The sequence below is a fragment of the Lactuca saligna genome, chromosome 8 (genome assembly GCF_052625555.1).
Source record: "Lactuca saligna cultivar CGN05327 chromosome 8, ASM5262555v1, whole genome shotgun sequence".
NCBI lineage: Eukaryota > Viridiplantae > Streptophyta > Magnoliopsida > Asterales > Asteraceae > Lactuca > Lactuca saligna.
Window position 1 is genome coordinate 77639057 of NC_136424.1, and position 24674 is coordinate 77663730.

General features: G+C 34.0%; 1 protein-coding gene across 1 annotated transcript; it reads left to right on the forward strand.

Annotated features, from left to right (window-relative positions):
* The first annotated feature begins 9044 nt into the window (after positions 1 to 9044).
* LOC145009335 (CRS1 / YhbY (CRM) domain-containing protein) lies at positions 9045 to 12959 on the forward strand. The gene is made up of 9 exons (XM_078968042.1): positions 9045 to 10006; positions 10091 to 10499; positions 10575 to 10705; positions 10966 to 11319; positions 11416 to 11572; positions 11644 to 11936; positions 12018 to 12077; positions 12179 to 12280; positions 12668 to 12959. The coding sequence occupies exons 1-9, from the start codon at positions 9053 to 9055 to the stop codon at positions 12713 to 12715; spliced, it is 2508 nt and encodes an 835-aa protein (XP_078824168.1). The 5' UTR covers positions 9045 to 9052; the 3' UTR covers positions 12716 to 12959.
* The last annotated feature ends 11715 nt before the right edge of the window (positions 12960 to 24674 follow it).

Below are 24674 nucleotides of genomic sequence, written 5' to 3' on the forward strand. Positions count from 1 at the left end.
AGCTCGGAGAGTTAGAGGAGCAGCGTTTCAGACGGTGGTTGGTTAGCAGTCCGAGGATTTACCAGCAGAATTCAACAGTTCAGGTGAGTTTCCTTCCAGTAGGAACGGGTCTAAGGCCACAATGCCAGTCCGTTCAGTTAGCAGTAGTTTCCAAACTTCGGTCTGAGGCAGTAGTTAGTATGTTTGATGCCTTCGTGGCTCAGACAGGATTTATGTGTTATGTGTTATGTGTTATGTGTTCTGGGCTACGGCCCGATGCAGTATGCAGTATATGTGTTCATGCTAGTTGATATGTTATGCTATGTTATGTTCAGTTAGTTTCCAGACTTCGGTCCGATGCAGGGGACAAGGTCCCAGTCAGTTTCCGGACTTCGGTCCGATGCAGGGGGCAAGACCCCAGTTAGTCCGGACTTCGGTCCGATGCAGGGGACATGGTCCCAGTCAGTTTTCGGACTTCGGTCCGATGCAGGGCAAGGCCCCAGTTAGTCCGGACCTCGGTCTGATGTAGTGGGCAAGGCCCAGTATGTGCTTTATATGTCATTGTATGGTATGTGGTAGTTTGGGGGAGCTCACTAAGCTTCATGCTTACAGTTTCAATTTTTGGTTTCAGGTACTCACTTTTCAAAAGAGGAGCTCAGAAAGATTGCGGTCATAGTCAGCTAGCCTAGGATGTTTTACTCTGATAATAAGTTTGTATTTCGAATTAATGCTACGAAATTATGTTATGATTTATGATACGGTTTTTATGAATATGGTTTTAGTAATGTTTTAAAAAGAAAATTTTAGTTGTGATATTTGGGTTGTTACACCTTCCAAACCGGTTCTCATTAGAGCTTCCAGGTCTAACATTAGTTCGGGTACAGGTCTTATGCTTTCAGTAGTATGGGCCCAATACTACCTTCCACACCTACATATATCTTCCCCAAGGCTCTACTTGATAACTCTAATTCATCCTAGAAAAAAAACATATCTCACAAACTACCGCATAACTCAAATCCTTGGCTATCCTAGGATTTGCTCCATTCCCACCAACCCATAACTCAAATCAATCATAACAGGTTGCCTTATGCATGAAAATTATACACAAAACAGGATCAAATAGACTCTCGAATAACAGACTCTACCTTAGGACCCTAACCAAACAAGGAACAGGAAATAAGGCCAAATCAATTATTCTAAGGCTATAAGATCCTAACCACATATAATTTTGAAATCATACTCATAGCAAGATCCATCTGATTATCTCATTCCAAATATTAATATAGCATGGCTAACATATTGGGGAAAACACTTACTTGAGCTCGGCCGATTACGCGCATTGCACTCTCCCTTTTTCTTACAAGAAGTCATTTTTTAAAAAGTTTTTAACTTTGATTTTGAAAAAACAATTTTACCATTTCCTCAGTTTAAGTTCTAACACACTTGGGAGTATGCCTGAATCCCTCAAACCAAGACTCTGATACCAACTTGTAACAACCTAAATTTCGAATAAAATTTTTCATTATTAAGTAACGAAATCATTTCCATAAAATATAAAATTCCCAATCACATTTGTTTTCAAAATCCATCACATCAAACAATTATTCATAATATCATAGTTTCCCCAAATAAATTGTCGGAAAGTGCATGTCGTGTCATCACGTCGGGGTCTTGCCCTTAGATCTTAAAGTAACTGAAACCACCAACAAACTGTAAGCTAACGCTTAGTAAGTTCCCATAACATACCCCACACAATCCACATAATCACATGAACCATATCAGTCATATAAGCTACATAAGCCATGCATATAAACATATAAGGATGCCATGGAAACCCTCCAAGGTCTTACACCGGGTACCACTGGAACCTCCACGTGGTCTTAACCTAATGCCATGGGAACCCCTACATGGTCTTAACTACCTACCATAGGAACCCCCACGTGGTCTTAACTACCTGCCACGAGAACCCCCACATGGTCTTCCTAACCATAGAAATCTCACATAAGCTAAACATGAAAACAACTAGGATTCAATGGAAACCCTCAAAGGTATTACACCGAATGCCATGGGAACCCCAACATGGTCTTAGTCCACTACCATGGGAACCCCCCGGGGTCTTCCATGCGAGTACCACAAGGATAACTATCATATCACATATCACATAATCAACTAGCATTTTATATAGCACATAATGTGTTGACCTTGGTGCCTTCTACCCATTGGTATGGTGAGGAGACTCACCTCTCAAGAAATGTTGAACTGGTAAGATCAAATCCCAACTCACGGCTCCAACTCAGCTGCCTACAACCACCATGTGAATAACTTCATCAAAATCCCACAATACGAAAGATACCCTTAAAGTCAAACTTGGTCAACCATGGTCAAATTCAAAGTCAACAGTCAAGTTCAACAATCAATGTTGACCCAACTCGTCGAGTTCCTTCAGTTCTCAGAAAACTGGGGAAAACCCTAGTCAACTTGCTAAGTTATGGTAGCAACCCATCGAGTTCAAACAATGTCCAGAAGATCATGGAAACCTTGGGCCAACTCGTCGAGTTGGAAAGGTAACTCGTCGAGTTTTCCCAGTCTTAACTCATCTAGCCACTTTCTAAGCGAATCTAAAGCTCCAAACTATAGATTTGATCCCCTAGGGCTGAGATGCCACGTAAAGTTGTTGACTTTACGTCCATGCATGACATTAAGGAGCTAAAACACTCAATCATAGCTTCTTAAGTGATTTAGGGCATGAAGGGAGGCCAAGACTTGATAGAGATGGCAACTTCAAGTCAAAAGAGGCTATAAGATGTCCAGATCCGAATTCATAGCTTCATAACATGCTTAAATCTAGTAATGATCCCAAAAATGAGATAATAATGACCATAAACTCCCAAATGACAAGATCTAGCAAATAAATGACCAAGGTATCAACTTTATACCTCAATATGGTTGCCATAATAGAGAAGACATCGGATCTACAACCTCTCCCTTCAACTATGAACCTCCTACTTCAAGTCTCTTCAAACAAACACCCAAAAATGCACTCCTTAAGCTCTCACACACTCAAAATGGAAGGAAAAGCATGAACTAGGGTTTCTCTAGACAAAGGAGCGATAATGGAGGCTTAAAGGCCTTTAAATAAGGTGCAAACCCTAAAAATTAGGGTTTTCCTTTGCAACGTCTACTCGTCGAGTTGGGGCTCCCCAACTCGTCCATATGCGTCCTTAATCCCGGGTCCAAATGAATCTCTATACGACGAGTTGGAGCTCCCTAACTCGTTGAGTTCCAACCTAAAACCCTATAATGTCGAGAAATAAATTATACATGGACCAAGCGTTACAACTGTATTGGGTTACGACATGTTTTATACACTTTACAACACCCAATGTTGTGTTAAATGAATTAGGAATACGTCATATTGGTTGAAAGGATGTTATTGAGCTCTTAGCCCTTTCAATGTAGTGTTAATAAGCATTTAGAGTGTGATAGTGGAGTAGAGGATTACATAGTTACCTTAAACACTTACAATCGATTTGATTTTGTTTTTATATACTCAACAACATTTATTTGAGTGTTTAATAAGTTGGGAGAAAACCATTCAAGTTTTAGAATGTTCAATTGTGAAATAGACTAATTAACACCTTCCTGTACAACTTGAAGATAATCATGTTCTTAATGGTTTCATTGAGAAATTAATGAATAAAGTTGGGTATTTTTGGATGATAAAACACATCCTAATCATGTGTGAGAACCTATAAAAATGGTGCAAACTGAATTGGAAGGGACTTTGATAACTATGTAAAGTGTCATTTTGAGCAAAAAAATGAACTTGGAGTATCCAACACGAAAAACACGACCGTGTTTTAGAGAAATACAATTGTGTTTTTTTTTTCTGTTAATGCTAGTCATTTCTATAATTGGAGGTTGACTCGTCCGTTTGACCCGATTCCAATTACATTATTTATAAATGGTTGAGAAATGATGCTTAGAAAAGTTTATAATTTTTGTGACCCTCAAGGGTGTTTTGGTTATTTTGTTGACCTTCATCTACATGTTATATGTATGGTGTTTGAGATTGTTCCTCTAAGGAAAGGAACTAGAAAAAGACTAGCTAACCTACTTATGATTGAGGTGAGTACATGTTGGCATTATCCCACTTTGGGGTACATGACAAAATGATTTTTATGATAATGAAATACCAATGCTTTGATACGTAAAGCACTTTGAAATGAATATGTTTAATACTTTTGAAAGGAATGTTTTGAAAGAAACCCTTAAAAGCAAGAATGCTTTTAAATGCAAATAATGTTTTGGAAGAACAAATGTTTTTTATATGTGAAATATGTCCTTTCAAAGTATATTTTTTCTAGTGATCTATGCTAATATAAATGATAACGTGAGTACTAATAATGTTCGAATGTGAAAGATATAAAGAAAGTAAAAAGACACAAATAAATCATCCAGACTATGATGCCTCAAAATGGGCATAGAGGAATCTACTAGGATGATACCTTCTCTTTGTGAAGTAGATATCCTAATATAAATGATGCCTTGGTGGACTGATTTTTTCTTTCGTCCATGGTATAAACTTGGGAGTGGTTCCTTTATTGGACGTACACCCTAAGTATAACAATGACAACGATTTAATGTCAAAATTAGCCCCTAATGAAAGAAGCGAGTGGAATGTGAAAATAAACGACTTTTGAATTATGTTATGTCTAATGAAATGTTTTGATATGGAATGGAATATGTAGTAAATGATTATTTTGAAATATATTTTGCTTAATGAAATGTTTTTGATAGAAATGTGATAAATCTTTTGGTCCCAAACCAACCTATCTCATGATACATTATTGTCTTATGTATCTTTTTTTAGTGTCATGTATCCTAGGTTATAATAAAGAAGAAAAAATGATAAATGGAAGTTAAAAGTTAAGATAAAATGAATGGATCGAAGCTTGTCAAGTTCCTTATTAATGGTATTGATGTAATTTCTATTTACTTGTTGTGGTTTTATGTTCCTTAATGGTACCACCCAATGTTTTAATTGTAAATTTTTTATTGGATCAAATTTTTATTAAATGCGGGTTAATCCTCAAAATTATTTTATAACCATAGCATTTTTAACTTTGAAAAATTTAAGGTGTTATAGTTTAGCATCAAATCCATAGTTTAAGCGAATTAGGATTGGATCATTCCACTCATAGGCTTAGACTTTTGTTATGGAAAGTGTAAATGAGTCATAGGATTGTTATGCCTTAAGTTAGGTATAATCTTGTGAAACAAATGATAGAAAGGAATTCCATGTTAGATGGTTATGAAACTTTAGATAAGTTATACAGACTTGTTGAAATCTACATTGTGTGCTTCTAGAGTGAGTAATGGACAATCTACATCAATGAATCAAAATCTCCTAAGTAGTGAAGTCAAGGTAAGATATGTATGATGTGGGTATAATCGTATAGGGCATGTACTATTATAAACACATGATACATACCCAACTCGGTGGGACCATGAAAGGGTTTTATGAAATATGGTAAGGATTCGGGTGAGTAAGGAATTTACTGAACACATACATTATGTCAAATAAGAGTCATGAAGGTGTTTAAAGAATATTGATGGACAATGGAAAATTTTGATAGCTTTGACTCTATCAAAGTCAAATAACTAGTATAAAAATGAAAATTACTTGGTATACATTTGATATATGTTTGAAACTGACTTTATACCCCTTAAGTACCATTGGTAGTGAGTTTGAAACATGAAAGAATGAAGTGACTTGAGCTATTAAATTTATTAACAATCAAGTAGCTAAAAATGGACATAATCAGATTTTGGTAAAAGTCTAAAATGGGGAAAGAATTGGAACTCCATGCTAATGATAAAGAAAATAGTTGAAGTTGGTTATTTGGGACAAGCCTATGTTACTACATAGAAATGATAACTTTAAATTACAAGCAAGTTGGTTGAGAAAAGAATGGAATGGAATTATGAATTTCATCCTTAGATGGAAGAAATACTCTGATGTGATTGATGACACTAAAAGGTAAGCCAATGACCTAATTGACGGAATTATGATATGATAATGAAAGCGATATATTACAAAAAAAAATGTTTATGAGATAGCTTGGAAAGGAGCGTGATATTGTTGACTCAATTAGATCTTTTGGGATCCTAAGGAGTTGGCGATCTGATGACAACACTATTAGGTGTCGATGGTGATGGTAGTTGTGGAAGAAACGTGTCCTTATGAAACAAAGACACTAGTAAAATACGAGTAATTGTGCATTAACCTAATGCACTTGATTGGTGAGTGAAGTCACTAGAAGGAAAAAAAGAGTAGTGTAAGATACCTGAAGGTATTTTTTGAGCCTGAAAGAAGACAAACAATATGACGACTTATTAAATCATACAAATAATGGAAACTATAAAGTGACGATGATAAGTCCACTGAAGTACCTTAACCTAGGGTGATGAATAGTTTAACGGGAGGAACTTTGTAAGCCCTACTTACAAGTTCTGTGATTTGTGATGAACAATTAAGATTTCAAGGAGAACGTGATGACGGCATCAGAAGGAATAAGACTTCAAGATGTGATAACTTGACAATGAAGGAGCAATATCCAAAAGATGTCATATGATCGATCAAGGTAGAAGATGATTTCACATGATGGAATATTGAATAATGAAAATTAAGTATCAAAGATCTTGTAGTACTAATAGGTTGTGGACAATAATAAACACTTGAAGTTTGTTAAAAAGGGCCGTCAAGAAGATGATGATGAGTAAAGGAAATTTCTGAAATTTCCATGAATGAGTCAGGGAGATGAACTACTGTGAGAATCATAAGGTGATATGAACCTTAAAAGAAATTCATACATTTATTTTAGGGATTAGATGGTAAGAAGGATACGGAAGTGTGATAATGCGATATTACAAGACCTTGCAACACTCTGGAGGCTGAGCAAGAACAACACGTGGTGCTTTGAATTATGAGTGATACGAACAAACCAAGGATACGAGATTTAGAATTTCCAAGTTATGCAACCTAATGACGCAGACCAAGCACACTCAAGTACAATTAAGTGTTGCTACTAATTTGTATTCGACAACCAGACAAAGATTGGGTAGACTTATGATAATGAGATCTTCTGATATTAGTTCATATAAAAGATATGACTTTGACTCAAAGCATTATGGGTCACTCGACTGTAACCAAAGGACATGGAAATCAGTTGATACAAAAGTTGGTTGTTTATTTATAATGAAGAGACAAGAAATAGAAAGAAGTAAAGTATGATGATACTTGAGAAATTAAATTAACGAAGTGTTGAATGGAAATGCCGAGTACTTAAGCAACAATGTTGAAGGACACATGAATGATGAAACTATGATATAGGATCAATGGTGAAAGGCAAAGGTGGAATTCGAGGCCCATAAGGAGTAAATGTAAGGCAACGAGTCCCCGTGAAGAAATAAATGAAGCATCTTGCTACATGATGATGATCATCTTATGATTTAACCTTAAAAGAAATATCTTCATTTCTTTTAAGGGGTAGATAGTTGGGAAGAATCAAGTTACAAGTGACGAGATAACTCGGACCCAACAAGAGTTTGAAAGTCAAGTTGAAACAACACCATGTACTGTAGATCCTCTTGTCATGGTACGTTTAGGCTTGCAGGCCTAAGAAATGTGTCAACTCATGAAATGAAATTTTGGTTTGACAGGTTAGTTAAAATGAATGAAAGGGGATGGGGACAAGGTACAAGAAGTATATAAGGACTTGGATAATATGGTACCCGTTGGTATAAAGGAAGCAGACAGGGAATGATATACATAATTGGGTTATCTTATGGATACTCCAGATGGAAAACATTGTTAGTATAAATCGATTTGCAGACCTTGTTGAGGGTAAGTTTCATTTTTATGACTTTAAAGTAAGACATTTGGGAATAATTGTAGATGTATTAGTAGCAACTAAAGTGAGAAAACATAGTGGAATGTAATTTTAAAGTAAACCTAGATTTTTGAACACATTTAACAAGTTTGATAGTCAAATCTGTATAAAAAATACAAAGTTCCCTACATATGAACAAAACAAAAATGTAACTACCTTGATAAATTATTATTGCAAAGATTTGAACACGAGATGATTCTACAAATAACGCGTGCCTTTCCAATTAAACCACCAAACAACTTCGAAATTTTCACCCAACTTGGCCTTGTATTTACATTGTGTAACTAATAATAAGACATTTATCGAATCATACCTTAAAATTCAAAATTTTTAAAAAAGAATCGATCTTATATATTCAAATGTAAAATGACGTTTTGTTTAGTTGTCTCCTAAAGTTAAAGATGAAATCCAAATGTGTATTTGGGTCATAGTTTCGAACCCAAACAGTACACCTCTACACATACATTGGTGATAGATTAGAAATCACTGCTACTAGCCTACTACTACTACTACTTAGATGATTAACATTTTATTTGTTAATTTGTTTTTACTTTTTACCACATTTTTAACTAATATAATAGAGTACTTAAAACATAAATTTTATTGGTAATTGGATCTTTATTCAGTAGCAAATTCCTTTATTTACCATAAATTTATAGTATTGAACTTAAAAACATTAATCTCAAGGGCATCGTTTCTTAAAAGTGGTTTAGTGACGATCAATTGATATGAATCTCTCCAAAATAAAAAAATATATATATAAAAAAAAAAAAATTAGTTCAAATTTCACACAGTGAACGTTAAAAAAGATAATAATAAGTAAATAAATAAAATAAAGAGCATGCACCTTCAAAGCATTCGTTTTACATACTACTTGTCCCTTAAAAATGAAACTTTTGCATTTTCCTCTTTAAATTATAATTTACAATTTTGTGTTTTTATTCTTGATGATATGTTGGTTCATTACTTCATTAGTTCATTTTTAATGAAGAAGAGTAGATTTTCAAATGACAGCCCAGAACAACTGGCCCGCTGGCCCATTTAGAAGGTTTAGCCCATATAAGTTTGTTAACTAGCCCATAAAAGATTCATCATGATCACTGAATTAATGGTACATCATGATCATGAGGTGTTCATCTCATCCATCAGCAATGGCATCTTCAACGTCTTCATCATTTTCACTTAATTTAATTTTACCAACTGCAACTACTACTATTCGTACACTCTCTCGAACCTACTCTTCAAACTTCAAATTTTTTTGTTGTAATCAAACAATTCAACTAGAGATCCAACAAATTAACCCCAAAAGGAAGAATCAAAGAAAACCCAGACCTAGTTTTTCTGATCAAGTTCTTGAAAAGTGGTCTCGGAAACCCACTTCATTGGGAGAGAAATTCCCATGGCAGAACGAAGAGAGACGACAACAAGAGCGGAAAATTTCAACCAAATTCGTACAAGATGAAGAGTCAAGCATCGATAGCAACTCGTTCGTGGGCGACTCAGTTAGGTCTGATTCTATCAAAAGCGTAAAGCTTGCTCCATGGGTTCAAAAAACTAAACCCCAGAAACAAAATATTGATGTCGAAGATGGGAATTCCCGAAAAGATATTGACGGAGGTAAAAATGATGGCAGGTTTGTTTTCCCCGTGTCAAGAACCAGTAGTGAGTCGTCGCTGAGCGACTCTGAGAACAATGGTGGAACCACAACCATTGCTGGGGTTTCTGTGCAGAAACGAAATCTCGAAAGGGTTATTGTTAGAGATGACGAAAGACATTCAAATAACGACGGCGAAATTCAAAGTATCGAGAGGGTACCATGGGAGAGAGGAAAAGATTTGTTTCAGAGTAGTAGCAATACACCAATGGCAGATAAATTGATACCAGAATTCGAATTGAGGAGATTGAGGAACAAAGCAGGGAGAATGGTGGAAAGATTTAGAGTTGGTGCAGCTGGGGTTACACAAGAACTGGTCGACTCAATTCATGAAAAATGGAAAACGGATGAAGTTGTGAAGTTGAAATTTAAAGGATCTTCAGCCATGAACATGAAAAGAATCCATGAAAGTTTAGAGGTCAGTAAGTCAGTATTAGCCTTTTATTTGTTCAATTCTTACGATATATTAATATTTTTATTAAAATAAGTTGTTTTCTAACAGAGTAGAACAGGCGGGTTAGTGATATTTAGATCGGGGAGTTCAGTAGTATTATTTAGAGGAATGGCTTACAAGCTTCCATGCGTACAATCATTTAAAGAGCAAAAATCAAAGGATACAGAAGATAAATCATCAATGAATTATCCCGAACAATATATTAAAGATCTTTCTGAAGAAGAATTACTCGATTTGAAAGAGATGAATCTTTTTTTAGATGAATTGGGCCCAAGGTTTAGGGATTGGTCAGGTCGTGAGCCACTACCTGTAGATGCAGATTTGCTTCCTTCTATCATTGAAGGGTATAAACGTCCTTTTAGACTTCTCCCATATGGGACAAAACCTGGTTTACAAGATAAGGAGATGACTTTTTTCCGTAGGACTGCAAGAACAATGCCTCCACATTTTGCACTCGGTATGTACTAATCCTTCCATTTCATTGTAATGAAGTTTTTGTGAAAAGACTAATATACCCCCGTGATTGACATAGGAAGAAATAGAAATCTGCAAGGACTTGCGGTTGCAATGGCAAAGTTATGGGAACAAAGTGCCATAGCAAAGATAGCCATCAAACGTGGTGTGCACAACACTTGTAATGAAAGAATGGCAGAAGAGCTCAAGGTTAGAAGATATTGGAAGGGAAAAATGCTAGAAATAGCAATGTAGTTTTTAATTTTTTATTTCTAATAGCATTGTGGCTTCTTTTTTCCTTATTATAATATTGTACTTTCAAATTATTTTCTATTTGAGCATTGAACTTTAGGAAATTAACCCATTTTAGCAACAAGATTTGATTTAGGATGACATTTTAGCAACATTTCTTTCTTTGCATTCTCTAGTTAAAAATTACTAAAATGCCCTTATTGGCTTTTTTGATCCAGATACTGACAGGAGGGACTCTAGTCTCTAGAAACAAGGACTATATCGTCTTTTACAGGGGTAATGACTTTTTACCCCCTAATGTGACAAAGACATTGATCGAAGCACAAGACATAAGAGCTAATAGACAAGAGGATGAAGACAAAGCACGAGAAAAGGCTTTGACTTTCATTGACTTGACTCATAAAAACTCGGTCAAAGGCCCGTTAGTTGCCGGGACCCTCGCAGAGACCATGGCCGCCACCTCACGGTGGGGAAGCGAGCGGAGCAAGGAGGAGATTGAGAAAATGAGGAGGGATTCAGCGGTTGCCAGACACGCTTCTCTTGTCAGATTGCTTGAAAAGAAGCTAGCTCTTGTAAGTTACACAAAACATTCCTTTATGGGTTACATGGGACCAAGGGTATTTTTGTCATTTCACATGAACATCCTGATCTTCTTTATGTGATTTCAGGCGAAAGGAAAGATGAAAAAGGCCGAAAAGGCATTAGCAAAAGTTCAAGAATATCTGCAACCATCACAACTTCCTACTGATTTGGAAACATTAACAGATGAGGAGAGGTTTTCACTTCGTAAGATAGGGCTGAGTATGAAACCCTACTTGGAGTTAGGTAAATACTAAATACATCTTTGCCTCCAAAATATTATGTTTAAATTTTTTGAAATCGGTTTATTGTTGTAGGGAGAAGGGGTGTATTTGATGGCACAATTGAAAATATGCACCTACATTGGAAGTACAGAGAGGTAGTGAAGATAATGGTGGAGAGGAAAAGCTTTGCACAAGTGAAACATGTGGCCATTTCTCTTGAGGCAGAAAGTGGTGGAGTTTTGGTGTCTGTAGATAAAACCACAAAAGGGTATGCAATTATTGTTTATCGTGGAAAGAATTATGAGCGCCCAAAAGCAATCAGACCCAAGAATCTTTTGACTAGAAGGCAAGCTTTAGCCCGTGCAATTGAACTGCAAAGGCGCGAGGTAAGGGTATTTTCGTAAATGTGATGGTTTTTTGAAAGTTGTGGTTCTGATAATTGGTTTTGAAATCTTGGATATGTACAGGCGTTAAAGCATCATATCGTGGAGTTATTGGAAAGAATCGAGAAGCTGAAAGGGGAACTTGTATGATTTTACTCGAATTCTCTTTACTTTGTTTTTGATGGTGTATGAGGGTATTTTGGTAAATGAATGGGTATGGATTATTCGGTATTTGGATTATGCAGGAGGATATGAAGATTGTTGATGAGGTTGATGAAGAGACGTTGAGATCGAGGATAGAAGATGATTTGGATTTGGATTCGGATGATTATGGTGGAATGGAAGAGGTAATCATGATTCATGAAACCACTTTTGTGCTTTTGATGTTTTGGCTTATCTAAAGGGCTAAATGAAAGAAATAACAACTTACTTTTCGTTTATTTGTTTATTGTAGAATCCTACTTTCATTTCTTTCTATTATAACATTGTAATTATTTAGACATTATACTTTGAAAAATCTATCCAATTATAGGAGTGAAATTTATTTTGTATTTGAATGAGCTATGATTGAATTGGATCGATTCTCAAAAGTAAAATATAGGAACTAGAAAAGAGATGAAAGTGGGATGCTATAATAAACAAATGAATGAAAGTACATAGTTATTTCTTGCATTTAGCCCTAATTTTTAAATGAATTTATGCATGTTATCTAAAATGGTGTGGTGTTGATGCAGGATGAAGAAGCATACCTGGAAACATATGAAGATAGTGATCAAAGATGAGTGAGATCCATGTGAATATTAGTTTTAGTTGTTCATCTCAACACATATGCAAAACTCAGGTTATGGATCAAAGATTATGTGATTTTATATTATCTATATATTTTTTATGGCCTCGTGCCTATGCTGTATTTATGAGTGAAAAGTCCCTGAATTCTTTTGAAATGAGGCATGAGAGCTTGTTTAAGCGGCATTCGTCTATATTTGAAATCAGTTATAGTATTGGTAAAAGAGTTTGATGATTTTATTTGAAGCTAGTAGTATTAATGTTTGTTTGGTGTCGCTTTTGAAAATTTGATATCCATTGTTAGTCATGATGTTTAGAATTTAATGTGTCCTTTTAAGTGATATAATGAACAAATCCTGACGATGTCATCACTAGTGGGACTGGAGACTTGATATCATCATTATGAAATCTGCCAAAACGATTTAATTGGGGAAACAGAATAATTAGAAAAACTTGTCGTTTCACCATGACATATGGTGTTTTTGGACTAATTGAAATTTGTTTAACGCCTCAAAATGACGCTTTATCCGAATAAATTTTGGTTTATTAGGATTATGGAAAAAAAAACTTATCTTTTTTCTCCTATAAGGATTTTTTTCATGTTATTAAGGAGAATTTTATTATCGAATATCTGTATTGGAATTCCATTTTTGGGTTCTTTATGTTCGTATTGGGAATCCATTTTTCAATTCTTGATGTTCGTATTGGCTGTATTAGCCGTGATCGACCATTCAATCAAATCATATGGACATCACTTTATCTTGACAATGTAACTTTCATATTATTGCAGAAATCTTTTCTAAAAAGATGAGAGTTTAATATTTACGTGAATATAGAGTATCCACAAAATTATAATTAAAACACAGATTATGTACAATCCACAACTAACATATACATACACATAAATAACACTTGATAGGAAATATTATAATAAATTTCAAAGCTTTAATCTTATGATTGATGTGGAATGAGTTATTATATGTACCCTTTCACTCACATAAAATATCAAACATAGGGGTATACACATTCATTCACTCACACATGGGGCAAAATTCTGAAAACCGGACCAGACATCAAACCGGCCTCTGTCCGACCGGTTGGACTGGCCCAAAAAACCGGATATATATATATATATATATATATATATATATATATATATATATATATATATATATATATATAATCATTATAATAGTAACAATCATCATCTTACTATGGTCTTTTGAAGTTTTAAAATGAATCGATCGCTTTTAATGTATTTTTTTTTAAGATTTGTTATAAAGAAAGTAGTGAAGTTGGAAAAATATTAGATAGGTAGGTAGTAGTATTGAGAATAAGAAAGAGAAATCAATCTTGAAGAACTGAAATATTAGTTGGGTGCTATATATATACCCACTCATTTAAATAGTCGAATCATGGGGGTACAACACTCGCTCACAAGGGAGTACATGAAGCAATTTAGAGGATACATATAGAATTAGCCTGTTATTAGTTTTGAAGGAATCAGTATCGTCCCACATCAACTAGAAAACTAAAGTGGGAGAGATATCGAGTCTTATAAAAAGAAAGGAAGCCAAAGTGAAATTGTTTGAGTTTATGCAATTCACTTTTGTGTTTCTTCTTTAATTGGTATCAAAGTGCGTCTAGTAGAAAAAGGCTATGTACAAGAGCAAGGCATTGACTTTGATGAAGTATTCGTGCATGTAGCTCAACTCGAGATAATAAGACTATTAATTGCTCTCACAGCCGTGAACAGATGGAATATTCATTACTTAGACATAAAAACTGCATTTTTATATGGAGATTTAAAAGAAAAAGTGTATGTGTGCCAACCGGAAGGTTTCATGAAGCAAGGTGAAGAAACAAAAATCTACAAATTGGCAAAAGCTTTATAGGTCTTCGACAATCTCCGAAAGCATGGAATTTGAAGCTTAATAACACATTGAAAAATATGGGTTTCTAACGATGCATGCAAGAGAATGCGGTTTATAGAAATGTTTTAAATGGAGAATACATAATAGTTGCAGTTTATCTAGATGATTTGTTCGTGATGGGAACAAGTTTAGAGTTCATAAATCAATTCAAGAGACTAATGGCGTTACAGTGTGAAATGTCGGACCTTGGTGAATTAACTTGCTACTTGGGTATTGAAGTATTGCAAGAAAATGGTTGTGTAAAGGTGAAGTAAGAGAGTTGTGCTATGAAGATTCTAAAAGAGGCAGACATGCAAGAGTGTAATGCAACTCAATGTCCGATGGAGCTAGGACTAAAGTTGTTAAAAGGTGAAGATGAACCAGAAGTCGAAGTTACCCATTATCGAAAAGTAATGGGTTGTTTATGATATCTCTTACACAATCGTCCAAATTTAGCATATTCAGTTGGAGTAGTTAGTCGTTATATTCAAAGTCCAAGAGAATCTCATGCACGCGCTATTAAGCAAATTATCGTTACTTACATAGTACTCCATCTTTTGGGATAGTATATAAACGGAGTAAAAATATGAGCTTGATAGGTTACAGTGATAACAGTCACAATGTAGATGTTGATGATGGCAGAAGTACAACAGGGCATGTCTTCTACTTTGGTGACTCACCTATCACTTGGTGCTCCTAGAAACAAGATACAATAACTTTGTCCTCGTGTGAAGATGAGTTCATGGCAGCAACTGCAGCTGCATGTCAGGTAGTTTAGTTAAGAGAGTTGTAAGCTGAGCTAACAGGAATGAATAAATAGAAGGTGCTGATTCGCATAAACAACAAATCAAGAGAAGTCGTGCAGTTTTGCATGCCACGACGTGGCTACGTGTCCTAATCTAGAAGCTTCGGTGACTATCTGCATATGGGATTTCATAGAAGACCAGGTCATGGTGGTCAAATATATGGCAGCTATAAATATGCGGATATTAGGTCGAATTTAGGAGTTTGACTTAAGGAAAAAGCTTTGATTTAGGACTAAAAACCTCTGGAAAACCTGGAGAATGCTATAAATCGAACAAATTGCAAGAGTTGAAGAGAATTAAAGGAACAACATCATCAAATCATTCGGTTTGCTAGATTTTACCATGTCTTTTCTAGTTAACTTATATTTATTGTTTGTTTCTAATTTAGTTATGTGTTAATCACCCCCATACTTCTATTTGGTGTAGATGAACCTTGATCGTATGTGTCGATTTCGAATATTGGATGTTTTATATTGATTTTACTTATGTTTGATAAACTCTAGCAGGTTTAGTTCTAGTCTTTGAATGGCTTGATATGATTTTAGTGTAGTAGATGATCATTCTATTTACATGAACTTGTTGTCCCAATTGTTCATGATCATTAAATAATTAGGGCTAGGATTAATCACATCTTAGACTAGGTAATTAAAGCTAGTAGCTTTAACTATGTTAGAGAGCATAATTAATCTTAATTTGTGTTGGTTTCTTAACTTGATCATAGGAAAGTAACTTTTATCATTCATAGTTCGATTTGTGCTTACTATCAATTTAGTGTTGAACTTGTGCATGATCATTACATGGTAATACATAAACTGGTAAGTCTAGATATTTGATCATTATAGCTAGATAACAAGTTGGTAATCAATATATTCCATCCATTATAAATCAACCATAGGAGAAGGTGGATCGGATCTAAGCAGAAGTACTCTTTAATTCCTGAATTTAATTTGCGCTTCTTTGCTTGTTAGGGGTTTTGATTGTATTCCAAAATTAGGGTTTTTAAATGTATTCCGAAATTAGGATTTTTGTATGTATGTTTTAGAATCCGAAAATCGGGTACTCTATTTTAGCCCATAAATTCCAGACCCAGTTCATTGTATTCCGGACATGATTTTCGGATTCTGAACACATTCAAGACTAGCACAAATTAGGGTTTTTGATAATGATGTATCATATAGTATACATGTATAAGTCCATGTAATCCCATAATTGTCTTAACACGATACCTATATAATTGCGTAAACTAAACATTTTTAACGTATAATCTAAAATAAATGCATTTAATTAGAAACAAATTTGAAACTTAAAAATAAAAATTGCATTTCTTCACTACTATCAGAAAATATTTTCAGTTGTAGAGGTGTCCGAAGGGATGTCGAAGTGTAGTCTGAAATAACAATTGAGATTTCGCGTTTATTATATTACTCTGATTTTTTAACAAATGTACTTTGGAGCAAATGGTTTTCTTAACTTGGATTCTATAAATGTAAAGTTTTACCTTAATTAAAAATGAAATTTTTTGCTATGAAAATGGGACATTACAATTGTTTTTATTTTATTTTTTTATTTTTTGTAATAAAAGAAAATTGAAAAAACAAATTAAAAGGGGTAAATCCATCATTTTTAAAAATTTAAAATATTTTTGGATCGAAGTCGTAACAAAATGAACTTTTAGACCGGTGATGCTACTCCAAACATTTTTGGACTAAAGTAACAATTTTCGACAAACCACATGGACCATTCTTACAGTTTTGACTTTTTAAAAAACCAATAAAATAATAAGTTTTTACTCCCGGACACTGTATGTTTAAATTGACGGTTTAAATACAAAAGTTCCACCAAACCCACACCCCTACCAGTAGGGATGTCAAAAAGTCTCGTGGAACCCGAACCCATCGGGTCTTGATCACGAATGGGGGATATTTGTTAAAAAAATATAGGGTGGGGGCGAGGGCGAGGAAATTAAAGATTAACCTTTATTTTAATTTCGGAGGTGGGAACGAAATTGGGCAGTCCCACCCTAAACCACCCCCCCCCCCCCCCCCCCGAATGCCCCATTAACATATATATATATATATATATATATATATATATATATATATATATATATATATATATATATATATATATATATATATATATATATTAGTTATATAAATATAATAAATAATAGCTATTCAACAAATTACCCTTCCATGGCTTGACCCTACCCACTTGACCAAAAGTCTAATTTTGACAAATTACTCTCTGGTGCTACGCCTTGTGTACATCATGCTCTAAGCGCTGCATAGAGCCTTAGATGGAAAGATCGGGGAACAATCGAGCTACACTGGCGTAGCCCAATTTACACCCAATGTACCATGCAGTTAAGCCATTTCCATTTTTAGCTCTTAATCTATAAATACCAACCATCTACTGCTCAGATCTGGTCCTAATAAACGTCTTAAGTGATAAAGTCGATAACTTTATGCATTTGCATGGCTAAATGGAGCTCAAAATCAAACCCTAATCGCATAACATTCACTAATGACCAAAAACATTCTTGCATGGGTGAATGAAGACAGCCAAGATCCCATTTTTTATGACTCATCAACCTCAGAAATGACAACCATAGGGTCTGGTGTAGCTCATACTCACAAGACTCAAGATTATTGTACAAAAGAACATGAAAACCAAAAATCTAATGAGATCTAACACATGGACCAACAAGGTACAAGCTTTATACCTTCTAAAGTTGAGTAATACAATGTAGGCTCTGGCTCTACAAGCTTGAGCTTCACCAATCCACAAGCTTGGACTTCTCCTTCTTCAAAAAGCACTAAAACACATAAAAAGGCTCAAAATTTGCTCAAGAGGATTAGGGTTTTGAGTTGGGTGTCAAAGAGGGTGGAGGTTGATGATAAGAAGGGCCTCAAGGGGTTAGAGTCCTTAAATATGGCTCAAACCCCCAAAAATTAGGGTTTGCACCCTGCGTAACTAAGGTTACGCCATGTGTATGGCATAAAAACCCCGCATGGGCTTAACGAATTATGTCATGCCTACGCCCCACACAGAGCCATAATTCCCAAAAACTCTAATCTGTCATACATAAACCAAAATCTTTCATACATTTTTGCTTTTAACATGTAATTTCGGGGGCGGAGACTGGGCGGGGGAATGGGGATATTTCAGGGGTGGGGTGGGGAATGCAAGCCTGTCCCATTTGCGTTCACTCACTAGGGTTTTAGGCTTTTATCAAACCGTTACAATGTATTTCTACAACAAGCTACCACTCATCCGGGACATCGTCATCGAATAAAGCTTCTCCGGCGGTAAAAAGCCCTAAGAAATAGTCGTCACACGGGCAAAAATTATTGACGAAATTGGTAAGAAATAGTGACAGAAAGAAAATTAGAAAAGTCTATTGATTACTTCCAAATTGTTGATTAGTTAAAGCTTACCCTTATTCCTAGCATCAAATCATCTACCTCTGCTTAGTTTCATTTAGATCATTAATCTTGGAAGTAGACGAAGCAAACTACTAACTTTATCAACAATTTACTGCAAGACGACTTGTATTCCTTAATTTACAGATTTCGGTGCCTAATTACTAGTTTGCTTGTCCTACTACTATGATTGATTATTGTTTATTGTTAATACTTAATAGTTTATTTTAGTATAGATGAAAAAGAACTAGCTAGATCTTTAATAAGATTATTTTCAAGAATAACTTGAGATTCTTGCAAGATGCCCAAGATACATAGGTTTTGTGGTAATTTATTTATATTTTGCATCAGGATACATCTTATATACAGGGTGTGTTTAGCATCATCCAATATCTAGAAATTATATTTTTGTTAATGCTATCAACTCTATTTCTTTCGATGTCTTTTATGTGCTACTATAAAAAACGAAAGATATCATCTATTCTAATAAACGAATGTTTTTTTTTGTTACATGTCACACTTTCATTCAATTTGTCAAATGTTATTTTATGATTATTTTAAATTAATTTTTTCCACATGTCATTTTAAGAGTTATTTTATTTTATTAAATTCAACATAATATTTTAATGTAATAATTGCATTAAATGTAGTAATAAATGGAAATCAATTTCATTAATGAATTACCTTTTAATTTCAAAATTCCAAAATTAAAACTCATTAGTTTCTTTTGTTTATTTATTTAAATTTAAAAGATAAAATAATAATTTAAAAAAAAAAAAAAACATTTTAGTTATAATAATTTATTATTTTTCTTATTTTCTTATAAATTCAAAGTTCTCAAATAATTTGACATTTATATTTAATCTTTTTTTTAAATTAAGTCGTTTAATATATGGATCTCACAACTAGTGTTTATAATGTATCACTTTATCCCGTCCATTAAACTTGAAAATTATTGCAAGAAAAGACTTTTAAATAAAATGAAAGCTTATTTAGGTGAATCTAGAGTTTCCAAAAAATGTCATTAAAAAGTAGATAATATAAAATCCTCAACTAACATATAAATAATATGTGCATTAAGTAGTAGTTAATTATACGAGAATATTAAATCAAACCTCAAAGCTTTAATCTTATGATGGATGTAATCATCCATAATTTGACCAAGGCAAATGAAACATTACAGGAAAGTTGCTGCAATAATATCCGATTATGCTTCATGCTATGTTTATGTTGTGGTTAATTTGACAAATAAAACATTACAGGAAAGTTCCTGCAATAATATGTGTGAACAACTACAATAACTTTCTTTACACAACAAACACATATGTTTTCAATTTCATTAATAACTCCATGTCTATACACTGATACATACACACGTATATATTGACATGCAGCCATCTCAACCATCACAACCCTTTGTAGCCATTGCAACTCTTCATAATTTGGTGGTTGGCAATAATAACAAACTATAACTATCACTTAATAACTAACTAATTAACTGTCCATAAATAACTAGTTTTAACTGCCATAATTTCCTGGCCACTAACTACCTAGTACAATTACCAACTTAAACTATATTCTTTAAGACTAGTCCAACTTATACTTTCAATAGTGTATTGGTGATAACACATCCTAAGAAAAAAAATATTTGACAATAGTTCATTTAAGGCTTGCACGCCACAAGTAACTTATTTTTCGACTTTTTTTTTAGTTTTTCATATTTGACAAACCAAAAAAAATAACAAATAGATCATTTTTAAAAAGCTATTCAAACTACCGTTTCAACGAGCTTTTCTTAAATTCTCCCAAATGTACCATTTATTACTTATAAAGAAAAACTCAATATTCTACACATCCATTTAGGTCATTTTACATGTTTCAGCTAGTTTTACCAAATGATATTTTTTATCAGTCCGTCAAATATAGCCTAAAGCATAAGACACTTATGCTAAAGGAGAATGAAGGCTTTGAATGTTAGTAAATCTATCCTTTTTTACTATACAAGTGAGTGATTGTTCATAAGTTATCATTCAGGGAGGATTGAAGAGAAAATACTTATTGGCTATATTGCTCATGAAGATATATATATATATATATATATATATATATATATATATATATATATATATATATATATATATATATATATATATATATATATATATATATATTGGCCCTTTATACAACATATACTGTATAAGGCATTTGTGTAATTGTCCGTTATTAACATAAAGTGATAAGTTTCCCATTTTTGTGTAGAATTTGTGAAAGTTGAGTTATCTTGGTTGCAGGACGTTCATGAATCCTGGTCCACACATGGTGGGCGATGACTATACACCCACCACGCACTATCTGCATTTGATATCTTTCTTCGTGAAGGATCTTGTCTGAAGAATCTGCTTCCCATGCAAGTGAATTGACTAATGCTACTGTTATCATAATAGACCAATTAAGCTCTTTTTATCAGACATATATATATATATATATATATATATATATATATATATATATATATATATATATATATATATATATATATATATATATATATATATATATATATATATATATATTTCCTTCCCAAGTTTGTTTGAGCGGTCAAGATCATCTCTAAAAAAGGCATCCATGCATCATGCATGGCCATGGCATCCAGTAGCTAGGAGCATGTTTTGATAACAAATTGCCACCTAGCTTTTAGGAATTCAGTCTGCAAACTTATATATGCATTGCATGGTTCCTTCACAATCAATTAATGGTATCATCTTTGAAAGATATTTGAGCTTCTAAGAAGTCTGCTCTAAATTCATCAATATTTACCTCAATTTTGGATTGTTTTTAATACCAATTGCTCACATATATGTAATTTGTTACCACCAATGTATAACTCTTCATTGATATTTATTCATGATCTATTATCGACTTTATTATCCAATATATATCATATGTTATGGCCTTTAAAAAAAGAAAAAGAGAGCAATCAAATGAGTTGAGTTGATTGAGGGACCAGTGTGAGTTGGACGCTTATTTAGACAACATGCATTCAGTGGCGAATTTGCATTTGCATTTGCATTTGCATTTGCCTTTATCTTTACCTTTGTAATTTGCCTTTACGATTTACCTTTATCACCAATATATACAATACAAATCACAATCGAATTATTTTGGGAAAATGACTTAAAAGTCCAACGAAGTTTTCAAACCATTTAAAAAAACTCAATCATGTTTTATCTGTTCAAAAAAACCCAACGAACTTAACATTTTGTCTAAAAAGTCCAACAAAGTTCCAAACCGTTCAAAAAATCCTAATTTTGTTTTGTTTAAGTTCGTTAGGTTTTTTTTTGAACAGTCAAAACATGATTGGAGTTTTTTAAACGTTTTGGAAACTTCGTTGGTCTAACAAGTCATTTTTCCGACACGGTAATATGTCACGTCATATGTTTCTGTTATTTGACTTTAAGGAAAGTTTAACTTAGTTGGGGTTTTTAGAAAAAATGTTAAGTTTGTTGGGTTTTTTTGAACAGACAAAACATGATTGGGGTTTTTTAAACGGTTTGAAAACTTCGTTAGGCTCATAAGTCATTTTCCCAATTATTTTTGTGAGATTTATCATTTATCATACATTTTCCTTGGTCAAATTATGGATGAATACATCAACCATAGGATTAATGCTTTGAAGTTTGATTGGATGAATTTAATTTAATTTTATTGTATTAAGTAATAAGTACTACTTAATTAGTTGAGGAAACTCTGGATTCTCCTAAAAATTGTACTATTAATTTATACTTTTTCATTTGTTTAAAAAGTTTCATGGGAGAGATTATAACCATGCATGAAATTTCATTTTCTTAAAGTAGCAATATTCGAAGCAACATACATACCTGACCTCAATGGCTCCATAATTTCAAGTCTTTCTGAAAACAAATATTGTGCTTTACATCTCCTTACACATCTTCATTAATTTCAAGTCTTTCTCAAAACAAATCCTCCTTCAAGATACCAGCATTTCATTTCTATTACAGGATGAAACTGATCTTCAGTCCGAATTTGGAACATGAGTATAATCGATTTCATGAATATATGGCGTCTTGCAGCAATATTACAAAAGAATACCAATCTCACTTGTGGCTCTCGATATACCAGTCAGACCAGCAAAACTGGTACAGCAAACCTCTGCCATGGATTGGGGTTTATATCGCATCAGCATCTCTGTTTTGCATGCTTGCAATAATGGCGGATTTAGTACATGGTTTTCATAACAGAAAGTTATGGTTTCCGTGTAACTATTTCACTTTGAATGCTGCATCTCTCACTGTGATAGCTGTTGCAATAAAGCTACCCAATGATCTCACTAATCTAATGCCAGGTCATGTGGACCACACTGCAAAGCTTGGAAGCTTAAGCTTTATGTGCACCATCATGGCTAATTTATTACCTTCTCTAGCTACCATGGAAAATAAGGAACTTGTCTCAGACTTGATAGCGTTAGTCATTCTGGTAATCACCTTGGTTGTCAACGTTTGCATTCAAATAAACACAAAAGTTCTCTCCTATTCGGGAGATGATAAATCTTTCTTTGATATTTTTGAGCAAACGATCAATGGTCGCTGACATATTGGCAGCGTGTCTCACCAACTTACCCCAAGCCATAGCATTGAAATGCCATGCAAAGGAGATAGAGAAAAGGGAGGCGAGTGTCCATGCAGCAGCTCAACTGCTCGGTGAGACTGCACAAATAATCAACACCCTTCAAGATCGTGAACTTCCAAACTTGAATGGTGACGAGTTGGCATTTATTGACAAGTGGCATGCTTACTTAAAGTATCCCTTTCCTTAAAAAGTCTTTTGTTTTTTGAGGAAAGTTCATAAATACTTGTTGGTAATTTTTATTCCTGAAACAACAAATTGCATGTCATGGTATATGTACTCTTCTATGCTTGTTTTTGAGGCGTATGATATTCCTTGTATATATATAGTTATGTGGCAATATGTTTTAAACGTTGTGTAGTTGAAATGAAAACCAGAATTTTTAAGTATACGTTGTACTCGGTTGGTGAAAGTCTTTAAACCTTGATTATTCTTGTCAAACAACATTTTTATGCCCAATGTTTTTCTTTCTTGTTTACTTCATCATTCAATTCAGTCACTTGTACATTCTTGATTCTTTCGATGGGACTTGAAACCAACTCAATCCACAGCGATCTCACTTTAATCGGCTTCTCATACTCTTTGCAACTATTTCATATATTTTCAAAAGAAAGGGACATATAATTGACGAGTGCTAGAAACTACGAAACAAGAACAAAGCCAATGCTAAGGATAAACAATCCAATGAATCAAGCCACGTTTGTGTAGTCTGGGATGGTGGTAGTGAGCTTCTAGACATTATGGATGAAGGTAATGGTTGTTCACTCAAATGGATTCTTAATTGAAGATGCACCCACCATGTGTCCTAAAAGAGTGGTTTCCTACATATGAGCCTCATAGGCTCTGTTCTTATAAGAGATGTCATGGACTTCCTTTTATTGACAAGTGGCATGCTTCCTTAAAGCAAACCTTTCCCTAAAATGGTATGTTGAAAAAAAATTGTTGTAATGTCTTTTTCCCAAAAGATCATCTCAACTTTTATTTGATATAAACTACCAAATCTAGGAAATGTGGTTTATGCCAATACATGACAAGACAGACAGACGGGGCAATTTGATAATAAAAACATACTATAAATTTGGAACCCAACAAAAACTACTTACCCTTGTTTCCTCGAGTTTAATCTTATGCACAATGAATTCTTCAATTTAAACATCAACACCAAAA

Bases quoted from the DNA above. Each gene is read 5' to 3' on its own strand.
- LOC145009335 (XM_078968042.1), top strand. From the start codon at position 9,053: ATGATCATGAGGTGTTCATCTCATCCATCAGCAATGGCATCTTCAACG. The intron at 11,937-12,017 runs GTAAGGGTATTT...GGATATGTACAG, and splicing joins TTGAACTGCAAAGGCGCGAG to GCGTTAAAGCATCATATCGT. The intron at 12,078-12,178 runs GTATGATTTTAC...TGGATTATGCAG, and splicing joins AGAAGCTGAAAGGGGAACTT to GAGGATATGAAGATTGTTGA.